Source organism: Filicampus tigris, chromosome 16, assembly GCF_054856515.1.
Source record: "Filicampus tigris isolate MCC_2025a chromosome 16, RoL_Ftig_1.0, whole genome shotgun sequence".
NCBI classification, from domain to species: domain Eukaryota; kingdom Metazoa; phylum Chordata; class Actinopteri; order Syngnathiformes; family Syngnathidae; genus Filicampus; species Filicampus tigris.
In genome coordinates this window covers 17,872,394-17,886,237 of record NC_141232.1, presented here as the reverse complement: position 1 = coordinate 17,886,237, position 13,844 = coordinate 17,872,394, and the positions used below count along the sequence as shown (strand labels likewise).

The following is a 13,844-nucleotide window of genomic DNA, read 5'->3' as shown; positions in this document are numbered from 1 at the left end:
AGATGAACATCAAACATATGTTCCGAATTTCAGCTTTTATTTCATAGTATTTACATCTATATTTGTTACAGAACTCAGGACAGAGCACCTTTTGTTTGAAGCCACCCACTTTTTAAGTGAGCACAAGCATTGGAACGGACATTAACTGTGTAGTGAATAGTATTTCATATTTGGTGGCATAACCCCAACTTGCAATAGCTGCATGAAGCTGCCTTGACTTCACCAGACTGCTGTACTCTTCATTTGAAATGCTTTTCCATGCCTTCACTGCAGCCTCTTTCAGTTCTTGTTTGTTTTTGGAGGTTTCTCCCTTCAGTCTCCTCTTCAGGAGGTAAAATGTTGGCTCTATTGGGTTAAGGTCGGGTGACTGACTTGGTCAGCCGAAGACCTTACAATTTCCCCCGATGAAGTCCTTTGTGGTGCTGGCAGTGCGTTTTGGGTCATTGTCTTGATGCATGATGAAGCTTCTCACAATTAGTTTGGATGCCTTTTTCTGTAAATGGTCAGACAAAATGGTTTTGTAGACTTCAGAATTCATTCTGCTGCAATTGGCTTTTATTTTGGCTTCATTTCATAGTATGAGTCTTTGCTTTGCAGATTCCAGTCATTTTTTTGTCCAATCAGATTTCAGCTTCTTTGTGTTGGCATGTAAATACTATCAGCACAACACCTTCAGAATCCCGAGTGCTGGAGTCGAATACACACCGTTGAAATGTTTCTTTTTCGCAATTCACCACTGCGCACCTTCTTCACAAAGGCTCAGTGACATCTGTAATTCTCCATCCTCTGATTGGTTCAGCTAAATAGTCTGCTATGTTTATCCCTGTGATTGATTGATCTTAATATGGGCACCAGAGATTGATTTACAGGAGAGGACGATGTCAGACATGATTAAAAATGTATTTTCAAGGTGTACTATTCAAGAAAAACTGGATGTTGTGAGGATAACAACAAGGTCAACTGCCACTAATGCTGCCTATCTTATTTCAACCTGGAAAATGACTTTTGGTTGGGGGATGCACTTTTAGAGCAGCACCTACACTCATGGACAAAATAATTGGTACCCCTCTGGTTATGCAAGAAAACCCCACAGTGGTCCCAGTCAGCCCTATTTGGATTTATTAATGGCATTAAAATTTTATGAAATTCAACCATAAACATCATACGTTGTTTCTGAATATTGGTTCAGAATCAAAATCATCTTTATTGGCCAAGTATGTAAAAACACAAAAGGAATTGTCTCCAATAGTTTGAGCCCCATTAGTATTACAGTAACAAGCAGCTATAACAAAAAAAAAACATTTAGGAGACTCCTTACGTAATGTATAGGTACCATTATTGCTGGTGGCGTCGAACAATGACAGCTGTACAACTGATGCAGAGCCCTTGAGCACTCTAAAAATGTCCAGTGGTGTGGAATAATGATCAACAACAGTTATTCAAATATGTAGAGAGCTGAAGCTACAATAATGAATACAGTAATACTGTCACACAGGGATGTGCCAGTTTTGGGAATAATGAGTCAAACTTTTAGGGAGAAGCTACTGAAATGTCTGTATGCATAGTTGGACAGCGCCTACCTGAAGAGGTGTTGATCATGATATGGTGGGTCTGAGATCATTTTGCCTGCCCTTGTCTTTGTTCTTGCTACATGCAAGTTTTTAAGAGAGGGTTGGGGGGGGGGTACCAGTGATTTTTTTTTCAGCAGTCCTAACTGTCCATTTCAGTTTTGCGACAGCACCAAACCAGACTGTGATGGATGAACAAAAAACTGATTCAATGACTGTGACAGGCCGTGCTTCCTCAGCATCCACAGGAAGTACATCCTCCGAAAGGTCATTTTCAGGATAGAGACGATGACGTGCTTCCGCTTAAGGTCCTGAGAGACTGATTCCCAGGAACTCAAAGGTCTCGACAGGTGACACAGGACAGTTCATAAACAAATGTTTTTGTTGGCATGGTGGCAAAATTGCTGGATTAGAAGGAAACATTTTCCTAAAACCGTCCCTGATAGTGTAGTGGTACACACGCCTGAGTTGTGTGCGGGCAGCGTGGGATCAATTCCCGCTCAGTGACAGTGTCTATGTGTGCCCTGCGACTGGCTGGCGACCAGTTCGGGGTGTAGTCTGCCTTCGCCCATTGACGGCTGGGATAGGCTCCAGCAACTCCCCGCGACCCTATATAGGATAAGCGGTTTGGAAGATGACATGACATGACATGACATTTTCCTAAAACCCACCATCATCTCTACAGTCTTTAAGCCTGTTCAGCTCCAAGTTGTGTGTGACTTGTCACAGTCGTTGATGAGGCCGATGACTGGTGTCACCTGCAAACTTCAGGAGTTCGACAGCTGGGTGCATTGAGGTGCAGTTGTTTTTTTACAGGGAGAAGTGCAGTTGTTTGTTTACAGGGAGAAGCGCAGCGGAGAGAGGACGCTTCCAGGAGGAGTTCAGGGATGATGGTGTTAAACGCAAAGCTGAAGTCCACAAACTTGATGCTCACATAGATCCCTGCGCTGTCCAAGTGTTCTAGTTGCAGTGCAGCCCCATGTTAACTCCATCATGCACTGACTTGTTTGCTTGGTAGGAAAATTGCAGGGGTTCAAGTAGGTTCCAGTGATGTTCTATAGGCGCTTCAGGACGAGGCTGTCAAAGAATTTCATGCCCACAGGTTACAGAGTGACAGGCCTATAGTCGTTCAGTCCTGATGTTGCAGGTTTCTTGGGGATTGGCATACTGGTGGTGCATTTGAAGTAGATTAGGACTAGCGCGAAACGATTTTGGAAAATAATGTAACTCAATGGTCATTTAATTTTACTTTTTTTTTTCGAAGATGCTTTTCTAATGTATTTTTCAACTAAAAAGCAGTGTGACATAGGAGCCCAAAACCAGCTCCAAATGATATATTCTTTAAATGAAACCTCCCTGCAGTGCTAGGAATATAGATGGATATTATTATGGGACTGGGCGGAGAAAGGTCTTAGCCAACTGTGGTTTGATCATTAAGCCAGTAAAGTAAAAAAAGAACAAAAAAAAAAAGACCAAACTATGGCCAACAGAGCTCCTGAAACATGGCGGACCCTTGGAAATGTGACCGTTAGAACCAGTTTGTGATGATCAAAATGTTTGTCATGTTAAATAAACCTCAAAGAATGTCACAATCTGAATTCACAAGTAAAAATGACGGAATGTACGTACACACAGTAAGCCTGTCCATTCTTCACAATTTCCCAACAGAAAATAAAGATCCAGATGGACGAAAAAGATGGACTAAAATTGTAAATTTCTTGAACACATTTATTTTGTGAATATCTTAAAACCGAGGGAACAGACATAGGCTAACTAAGTGTGGTAGCTATCGGCGAAAATAAAAGAGACAGAACATGGTACCAGTTCGCCAGAAATTGTATTAGTCACTTTAGCAGGGATGAGTGACAATTGAGAAGAAAAAAAAGTCAGAAAAACGTAATCGTCGACTGGGGATGGGAGTGATCCATGCAGACGCTGACTGCCTTAAGCCAAAACGTATTCATCGTCGGGTGGTTGTGACTAAAACAAGCTAATGTGCTAATCAGATACAACAGACACATCAAAAGAGGTAAATGGGCACCAATGACATTATAAATTATGCCAATTTATGCCCGCTAATGCTAAAGTTAGCGCACTTCCATCAGTAGTAGCAGGACTAACCAATAAATGAAGACTACACATTAAATTGCAATGCTACTCACCTCCCATGGATGCACACTGGAGAAGGCACAAAAACACCTCTCTTCAAACACCAACATCTTGGACAGGTCATGAATCTCTTAGCAGCGCCCCACTCTTTAATTGCTTAACAACCTGCTTGTCACGTGGGTCACTCTCTCTCTCCCCCCTCGCTCGACCACAACACCAAGAGCCCCCCACTCCGAAAAGCTCTCAGTGGATGTGCCCTTATCATCGGGAATGGTCATGTTGGTCTAAAAAAGGAGGACATCTGCCCATTGGGGGAAAATTCTCATCCAACTGTCACTTTTTAAATCGAGAAACCTTTCCACATGGTGTTGGTGTTAAATATTAATTCAGCAAGTCAATTTGCCGATTGATTTGCTGAGTGTTACGCTGCCTTCGGATGACTTCACGCACATTGGTTATGAGGCCAAAACAACACTTGTATTCTGGCTATTTGTGTTTTGCTGGCAGTGTTGGGAATAAACAATCACACAACTAGCAATTTACAGAAATATTTAGTTCCTCAGCAACTAAGTAATGCAGCATATTACATGAAATCACGATGTGCTATAAAGAAATTTCATGACGGTATGTGCAGTAAGCACTTAATATCCCTATGCACCTAGGCATTGCTTCAGAGGTGCTGTGGGTCAGACGGAATGCAATGCAGCCTTTCATTTAGAACCATCCTCATGTACCGGTGTCGCTCCTCTGCCCCGGTACAGTGCACACAACCAGTTGAATGTCATGAGGCACTTAACTAAGCTTAACTGTAGTCTCCCAGCAGAGGGTGGCCAGTTTACTAAGGATCAAACGACAGAGGCTTTGCATGTTTAAAATAGATTAAAGAAAAAAGCATCAACTTTCCAGCTGTTGAAATGGTCCAAATCATAGCTTACTTCATTGTTTTCCACTTTTTTTAATACAGGTTGGTGGCCTTAAAATGCACCGTACCCATAAGGCACCGCACGGCCCTTATCTGCATGTGGCTTATTCTTTGAGCATGTCAAGACATGTCATTGAAAAATACAGAAGGGATGAACAGAGGATGAAGCAACAAGACAGAGACGTTCAAAGAAAGGTAAGGTAATTTGTTATTTATGTATACGCCTCGCAAGCAACCGCAAGTCAAGCGCCATCGATGAGAAGGTAACCTCAAATGGCACAAAGGTGAGAAACAAAAGAGGAGGGTCCAGTCACAGGCTCTCCATGATGTTGTTGAGGACGAGTGACCAGTAAGCCTGAACTACAAAGGATAGTTTATACATTCAGCGAGACAATTTCAACATTGCAACACTGAATTGGCGAAGACAGTCTGCTCGCCTTTCTCTCCATGTTTTCCTTGCTCGGCTACCTGAACCTCAAGCAACGTGGATTCTGTGACTCCCCTCGCTTCCTCCAGACTCTGGGACCCTGGTTTCCAAAGGAAACGCAAAATTTGCTTTTATCAGAGAACATGACTCGACCACTCAGCAGCAGTTCATTCTTTTTGTCTTTCAGGCCAGACACTTCTGACACTGTTTGTTGTTCAAGAGTGGCTTGACACAAGGAATGCGACAGCTAAAACCCATGTCTCACATACGTCTGCGCGTGGTGGATCATATCAGCTGCGGTCCTCTCTTTGTTAATCTCTCCCACATTTTTAATCGCTTTTGTATCACTATTCTGTCCAGGGCGCGGTTGTCCCTATTGCTTAAACACTTTTTTTCAACCACATATTTTCCTTCATTTTGCCTATCGCTTAATGTACTTGGACACAGAGCTCTGTGAACAGCCAATGTCAATGATGGTCTTTTGGACAACTGTCAGGTCAGCAGTCTTCCTCATGATTGTGTTATTTTAGTTAAATGGCTGATTGAGTGTGGCACCAGGTGTCTTCAACACTAACCATTTTCACAATATTCAAATTTTCTGAGATAGTGAATTAAAAAAAAAATAGTTTTCAGATATAATCATCAAAATTAAATTAATTAAATTAAAATGGCTGGACTAAGCATGGAAGTGGATATTAGTCCGGCCCACTAATCGGCCCTCATGCGTGTGACGTGGTCGCAAGGCGGCCAAATTTCATCTCAGCCTACTCGGTGAAGGGCTTCTTTTTAGGCTTCTTTCTACTCCCGCATCAGCGCGAGCGACAACTGCTGTTATAGGGATTGTGGTATTGCCCCCCCGCCCCCTCTTGTAATGGTATGCCCCAGTTGCAGGTAGGAGGCGCGGGCTACGTGATGTGACAATAAGGAAATACAAACACGCTTGAACGCATGTTGCTGTCTCACGTTTCTTCTTACACAAACAACTGCCGCATTGATTCACATGACCGACGCATTGTGCTGTTGGCGGGTCTTTAACACATGCCACGCACACATCAGGAATTGTTGCTGCTCTGATCGGTCCATTATGTCACATATTTGCGATGACATACAGTTTCCCACACGGAGACGGATGTACCACGCAGTTTGTTGCTGCTACTGCAAAGTAAACAGGCTACTCACCCAAGTTCCCACTTAGCCACCACCTTCCAGATTGTTTTCGCAATAAAATTAAATGCATCTTCTAATCATCTCGGTCCCTTTGTGGTTGTAGCAGGCTTTTATTTTTAAGGTGAAGGAGGGGAAGTGTGGAAAATAAATAAGTAACTTGTTGACTCGACTTCTGGCCGTGTGTTGGACCCAAATAATTATACAATACGACAAATCCAACCCCGGGGCTCGCAATGCAAGTAAGCACACGCAGTACGCAGCACACACAGGAGTAGAAAGAAGCCTAAAAAGAAGGACGGAGGGCGGAATGGGGCGGGAGCCGACAATGTTTATGAATATGGCCGGAGGGTCGTGGCCGGAAAGGTACCCAAGTCAAGGGTGGAGGGTCGCGGCCGGACCGGCAAAAAAGGGTCAAGTGCCCAGCTCTGCTATTAAGGTAGATAAGGTGTCTAGCATGGCTAACATTTTAACGTCTACTAATCTACATCACAGAGCGCTTCTATATGAGTCACACTAGCTCGAGGTAGGACAAAAAAGTGAGCGAGCTTGAGGATGGCTGAAGTAGGTGAACCCATCAAACTGTATGGGAAGTTTTCAGCTACAGAACAAGCAGCGACTGTGGCTTGGAGGAAGGCTATCCGACATGCAAAACATGCTGCACATGAGTGTCTGCCAAAGAAGGAAATCCTTTAACCCATTCAGGGCGGGAGCGCATAACCGCGTTTCTACCACTTGCGTCTTTCTACCCTGAAAGTCGGGAGAGCATATACGTCATTTTCTATTTATTATTTCATTCTCGGACTCTTAACCAGAAATGCATCAGAATGGACATGTGATGGTGTCGTGAGTCGTCGGAGGATATCCAGAATTTTTTCGAGCAGCAATGGCAGACGCCATCAATCGCAGGACCTCTGAAATGAATAATGGCAGTGATATAGACGACGCGATTGTGGACTCTGAACCAGTAGAACTAGTTGAACGTGATATCGTTAAGATGTATGTTTGTAGATCATGACAATATTGATGTCTTTGTAACAGAATAGAGGATGGTAATCACCACTCTTTTTTCTTATTTTAATTAAAAGTAGTGCTTCTCTTGCACCAACACTTAATTTTACCTCTTCGATTGAAACAGTAAAGATGAATAAATTTGGGCCTGTGTGTAAGCCACATGTCTAAGCTCTCAAATTCTTTTGGAATTATGTTTCTGTCTGTTGCAGGGGCTGAGATATTAATTATTTTGTAGGTGTTGAATTTCTGGGAAAGCTTCAGGTTTCCAAGGGTGATTCCAAAGACGACCTTAGGTTTTGGTGAGCTGTTGAGCCAGGCGCTTTAGGCCTTAATGGGCAAATGATGGCAAATTTACAAGAGCACAACCCATCACTGTTTGTAATGTCAACAGTTTGACAAAGTTACAGGAACATTCATGTATTAAGAGAACGCTGTCTTCAAATAAACGTTTGAAGCCAGCTGTGAGTTAGTGTGTCTTACATTGTTGATATAAATATGAAGCTTGCTACGGAGGCTGATAACGTGGCTAACTAGCATAGCGAATGCTAACATCACAAACACGCTATGCTCGTGAAAGTCGACTGAAGTTTACAGTCGCTATCGCTAACGGACGCTCCGGATTAGAGCCGAAATGGGCAAAACGAGATTGGTCTAACAAAAGACGAGTTTTTAATTTTTTTTTTTCCCCGCACAAAAATTGTTATACGGCGTACACAATTTGAAATGATCAAAAAACGTATAAAATACGGGGAAAACGTATAAATTGACAGGTATGATGTATATCTATCTATCTATCTATCTATCTATCTATATATAGGGGTGGGCGATATGACGATATTAGATCGTTAAGCGGTTTAACGTGTTCACAATCTCATAAAGCCGAAAGATAGCTTGATCGTCTACATGGCACATTCTAAACAGTTTAGCTCTATGGTGGTACAAAGCCGCTGACGCGTATACCCGACCAACCGGTACAGTGCACCGTACGTGACACTCCCCGCCTCCCTGTTTGTTTGTATAGCGGGAAGCTATAGCGGAAAGTCACCACGAAGCAGAGTTGGTCCCGAAAAGTTAGTCCACATCCACAGAGTCGAAATGGTTGGGCTTTTCGTGGGGGAGAAAGCGCAAACCAGTTATTTGCAAAGTTTGCAGAGACTCGGTTCGGACGTCAGTGCCGACAGCCATAGCAAACGGAGATCAGACCATTGGTAGCCAGAGGCAGCGACTAGCTCCAAGCTAACACTCCCCACGGTAACGCAGTCATTTAACAAGGGCACTCCATATGAAAAAACAAGCAAGCAGTGTAAAGAAGTAACTAAGGCAGTGATTTATTACCTTGCTGAAGACATGATTCCCATTAAAACAGTGGAAAACAAGGGTTTTAAAAGACTCTTCAAAGTACTAGACCTGCGTTACGAGCTGTGTTTTTACGTTATGTTACCTTTTATGTTTACATTCACTGCATATTTGATAAAAATGATCACTGTTCAAATTAAAACCTATTCAGAAAGCTTATCTGGCTTAAAATGTCTTTTTTTTTTCATTTCGAGTTTTATATACATTTTAAATATGTTTTATATGTTTAACATGAGGAAAATGGTCAGAAATGTGCAAATTAGTCTTAAAAAAAAAAAAATCGATGTAAAAAAGAATCATGATAAAATCGTGACCGTGATTTTATTTTTTAAAAATCGTGATATTTTTTTTACCATATCGCCCACCCCTATATAGAACCAAACCATTTATAATGTCTATTTTGGCAAGATATCTATCGGTCTCTGGCTTCACTTTCTAATTTACCCCGGTAAAGCCCCACCAATTTCTTGCATTTTAACATGTTTTTGAATCGACAAAAACACAGCCATTAACGTGCAGCTGCCATTGTCAGTTAACCTCCGCATACCTCCTACCGTATTTTCGGGACTATAAGTCACTCCGGAGTACAAGTCGCACCAGCCATAAAATGCATAATAATGAAGAAAAAAACATATAAGTCGCACTAGAGTATAAGTCGCATTTTTGGAGGAAATATATTTGATAAAATCCAACACCAAGAACAGACATTTAACAGACAGTCATTTAAAATTTAAATGACGAACAATTTAAAATAAAAATACAATAGAGACAACAACAGGCTGAACGGTATGCTTACGTTACATTACACAACGCCCCCCCCTCCACTCTCCGGAAGCCAAGTTGTGTCCGTCGCGTAACGCTAATAAATGTGTCCATATCAAAATAAATATAATCAAAATCAAAATAATAAAATTGTACTCACATGTAGAATTACAAGAAAGTTACGGTAATGTTGCGGAGGTAGGACTGTATGTGAATTTGGGGGGATTCACCGGAGCCCCTCATCCACACAGTCACTCGAATCAAAGAGCGTAACCGGACACAGTGATAGGGAACAACATGGCTTTAATAGCAGTCCAATCCATTCCACAGAGCTCAACAACTAGCTCAATCCCAGCGCGTACACAACGACGAAGAGCTGCTAACGGCTTATGGCTAACAGACTCGAAACGTCTCTCGTTAGGACCCCTTTTAGCTGTCCAACAATATGCCCGACATAAATCAACGTAAAGAAAGGACCCATTAGCTGCCCAAAAACATGACTGGTGTAAAACACACAAATGAAACAGTAGACTAATGCCTGTATAAGCGAAGCACAAATGAGGAATTTACAACAGGTAAGATAACTTTAAACTCACCAAAACGGTTGTAGATCGATTCGATCGCTTTGAAAGTGTGTGTTACGCAAGTTACGTATGTGTTACGCACGTGTTTGTTTTTGTTCAAAAGAGTTTCGATGGGTTTTTTTGGGGAATAATTTCACAATTGACGAATTGTCCATATGCAGGGGTGGTACTATTTACGCATGTAATTTGTTCATTGGCTGTTGTTGAACTCCTGACACGGGAAACATTTGTTTATTGGATCAAGTAAGCAATCAATCAAACATAAGGTCCAGCCTATGTTTTGAAATCTTGTGTTGCTAAAGCAATCGAAGGATGTGCATCTCAGGCTTGTTGTGGACTAACTATATTACTGGAATACTTTTACTGGACACTTCGACGTGATATGATCATTGATGATGGATTATGAAATTGTGTCGGACGTTTATGAGGCTGAAATGGTGAGTTCCTTATTTTTGTGTGTTAGTGATTGTTTGACTTAAATGCTCGCCGAGCCTGCAGATATGATTGTATATTATAATGTTTGGTATCATTCGAATCCGCGGAAACTCAGTTTTCTAACCATGTATAACATGCCCGGGAATGCTTTGAAGTTGTTCTGTATATAGCGAATATCCCGCGGGCACGACGCGAAAACCCACCTGTGGGCCGATGGAACTGCAATAACATGTGAAATTATATACAGGTAATAATGTGTTAATAATTTCACATATAAATCGCTCCAGAGTATAAGTCGCACCCCCGGCCAAACTATGAAAAACGCGATTTATAGTCTGGAAAATAATTCATAGCCTAGTGCAGAGCGCCCTCGCCTGTTGAACTCCTCCACCTGCAGTCACATACTGTTAAATGGCAATTGTACACCACTCAGTGGTATTGTATTGTATTGTAATTGTACCCTACAGGTGGAAGAAAAATCCACAGAATAGCCGCACCGCACTATAAGCCGCATGGTTCAAATTCTAGGAAAACAGTAGAGACTTATAGTCCGGAAAATATTATATAATATATATTTTTTTAATTTATTCATTTAGTAAATCTGTTCAAAATCGTAACAGTTAATATATTTTGTGGAGCGAGAGAGAGAGACCCAGATAATCACGCATGCATCAACATCAAATTTGTTTTGATTTTATATATATTTTTATTAATTTTCACTTAGCATGGTAAATATCTGTTATTGTAACAAATATTGTGTTCTATATTTTGTTTAAAATAAGATTTTGTTGAATGGAGGAAAATTATTTCCCCAAATATTTCAAAATAAAACATGGAAGACGTTTCTTAATGTACCAAATGTTTTAAATATTCTTGGAAAATAAAACAGATTGCGCTCAAAAGGAAAAACTTTATTTCGCTAAATATTTCCCTAAAATATATTTTAGAGTTACATCTACGATACCGTGACACCACAATATTTTTGCTCAATTTTATCATACCGAAAAAATCTGATATCGTCCCATGTAGGGGTGGGCGATATGGCAACATTAGATCATTAGAGGGTTTAATGTATTGATGATCTCATAAAGCCAAAAGATCGTTTGATCGTGTACAGGGCACATTCTATAAAGTTTAGCTCTATGGCGGCGCAAAGCAGCTGACGCATACCCGACCAACCAATCACAGCACACACAGTGCATCGTGCGTGACACTCCCTGACCCCCTTTTTGTTTGTATAGCGGGAAGCTATAGCGGAAAGTCACCACGAAGCGGAGTTGGTCCCGAAGAGAAAGTCCACATCCAGAGTGTCGATTTGACTTGGCTTTTCCCTCAGCGGAGAAAGCGCAAACCAGTTATTTGTCTAGAGTCTACATTCACTGCACATTTGGATAAAAATAGTCACTATTCAAATTAAAACCTCTTTAGAAAGCATAGCTGGCTTTTTTTTCTTTTATAGTTTTATATACATTTTAAATGTTTTATATGTTTAACATGAGGAAAACGGTCATAAATGTGCAAATTAGTAAAAAAACGAAGTATATCAATCAATCAATCAATCACATTTTATTTATATAGCACTTTTCATACATAAAAATGCAACTCAAAGTGCTTTAAAACATTCAAAGCAAAACATAGAATTATCTTCAATCAAAAGAAAAGATAAATTATTTAAAAGTTGTTGAAAGCCAAACTAAAAAGGTGTGTCTTGAGCTTCCTCTTAAAAATATCAACAGTCTCTGCAGACCTGACGTCCTCTGGCAGGCTATTCCAAAGGTGAGGACCAAAACGGCTGAATGCAGCCTCGCCATGCATTTTGGTCCTCACCCTTGGAATAAATAAAAGGCCGGCGCCGGAAGACCTCAGGATCCGCGAGAGCTGGTATGATAAAAGCAAATCAGATAAATAAGATGGCCCAAGACCATTAACACATTTATAAACTAATAAAAGTACTTTAAAATCAATCCTGAAACACAAAGGGAGCCAATGCAGCAATTTCAAAACTGGCATAATGTGCTCCCGCCCTCTGGTTCTCGTCAGCACCCGAGCGGCTGAATTCTGCAGTAGTTGCAGTGGTGAAATGCTCTTTTTCGGGAGGCCAGAGAGCAGGGCATTACAGTAATCTAAACGACAGGAAATAAAGGCATGCATCAGCACTTCCGTGTTAGCCTGAGAGAGAAACGGGCGGACTCTGGCGATATTCTTAAGGTGATAAAAACCAATCTTGGTTACATTTATAATATGAGGAATAAAACTGAGCTCAGAGTCAAAAATGACGCCAAGGTTCTTCACACAATGTGAGGGATTAAAAATGTGTAGTTTTGGTAAAAGCTTCTCTCTCTGACCTTCGGGACCGATGACTAAAACCTCAGTCTTGTCCTGATTGAGCTGTATGAAATTATCTGCCATCCATGACTTGATATCTAAAATGCGATTTAAAAGGGTATCAATGGGTCCTGTGTCATCAGGAGACACGGCAATATACAGCTGCGTGTCATCAGCATAGCTGTGAAAGCTGATGCCGTGTCCCCTGATGACATCCCCGAGGGGAAGCATATAAAGATTAAAAAGTAGGGGGCCTAAAATCGAACCTTGAGGAACCCCACATTTAATTTCATGAGTTTTAGAGGAACAAGTATCCATACTTACAAAGAAATATCGGTCTGTGAGACCAGTCAAAAACAGTACCAGAGATGCCCACTAGATTTTTAAGTCTATTTAATAAAATTTGGTGATCTACTGTATCAAAAGCAGCGCTTAGATCCAGTAGCACCAAGACTGTGAGTTTTCTCACGTCTGCAGTGCACCTAATATCATTTAAAATCCTTAAAAGAGCAGTCTCCGTACTGTGGTTCATCCTAAAACCAGATTGATATTTCTCCAAAATATTATTTGTATTTAAAAAATGGTTCAACTGGATGAAAACCAGTTTTTCTACAATCTTACTTAAAAACGGTAAGTTGGATACGGGTCTGTAATTATTAAAAACGCTCGGGTCAGAACCGCTCTTCTTCAGAAGGGGCTTCACCACCGCCGTTTTAAAGGCAGCGGGGAAGACGCCTGTCTGAAGAGAGCAATTGACTATATTTAAAATTTGTTCCTCAAAAAATCCATAAAATGTCTTAAAAAGAAATGTGGGAATTGGATCCAAAAGGCAGGTTGTTGGGTGTACCTGGGAGAAAACTCGAACAAGTGTCCTTGCATCAACCAGGGCAAAACTTTCCAGTGTTTCCTCATGTAAATATGATTGTCCGGGTTTATTAAAACTTGTGTTTTGACGGGCTAAAAGACTGGATCTTATGTCATCGATTTTACTTCTGAAGTGGTCTGCAAAGTCCTCACAGAGAGCATCTGTTGGTCTCTGTGGGGACTTATTAAAATCAGAACTAGTTAAAAGTTCAAAGGTGGAGAAGAGAACCCTGGGGTTGTTTTCATTGACTGTAATGAGGTTTGAGAAATAGGAAGATCTTGCCAGTTTTACTGTTTTATTGTAGGATTTCAGT

The 13,844-nt window shown here is 41.1% G+C and overlaps 1 protein-coding gene across 12 annotated transcripts in view; it reads right to left on the bottom strand.

Annotated features, from left to right (window-relative positions):
- Window positions 1-13,844, bottom strand: part of carm1 (coactivator-associated arginine methyltransferase 1) — a 123,798-nt gene that overhangs the window by 26,640 nt on the left and 83,314 nt on the right. For 2 of the 12 annotated variants that reach the window (XM_086055148.1, XM_086055152.1), the window contains one exon: window positions 21-493. The exons of 9 other annotated variants lie outside the window; for them this stretch is intronic. Coding sequence is in view for 1 of the 3 variants with exons in the window: in XM_086055152.1 (XP_085911278.1) it covers window positions 441-493 (53 nt within the window). In the remaining 2 variants the exon portion in view is untranslated. Of the gene's footprint in view, window positions 1-20; window positions 494-2,628; window positions 2,646-13,844 lie in introns of those variants that run through there. One more of the 12 variants, XM_086055149.1, reaches the window with a different exon arrangement.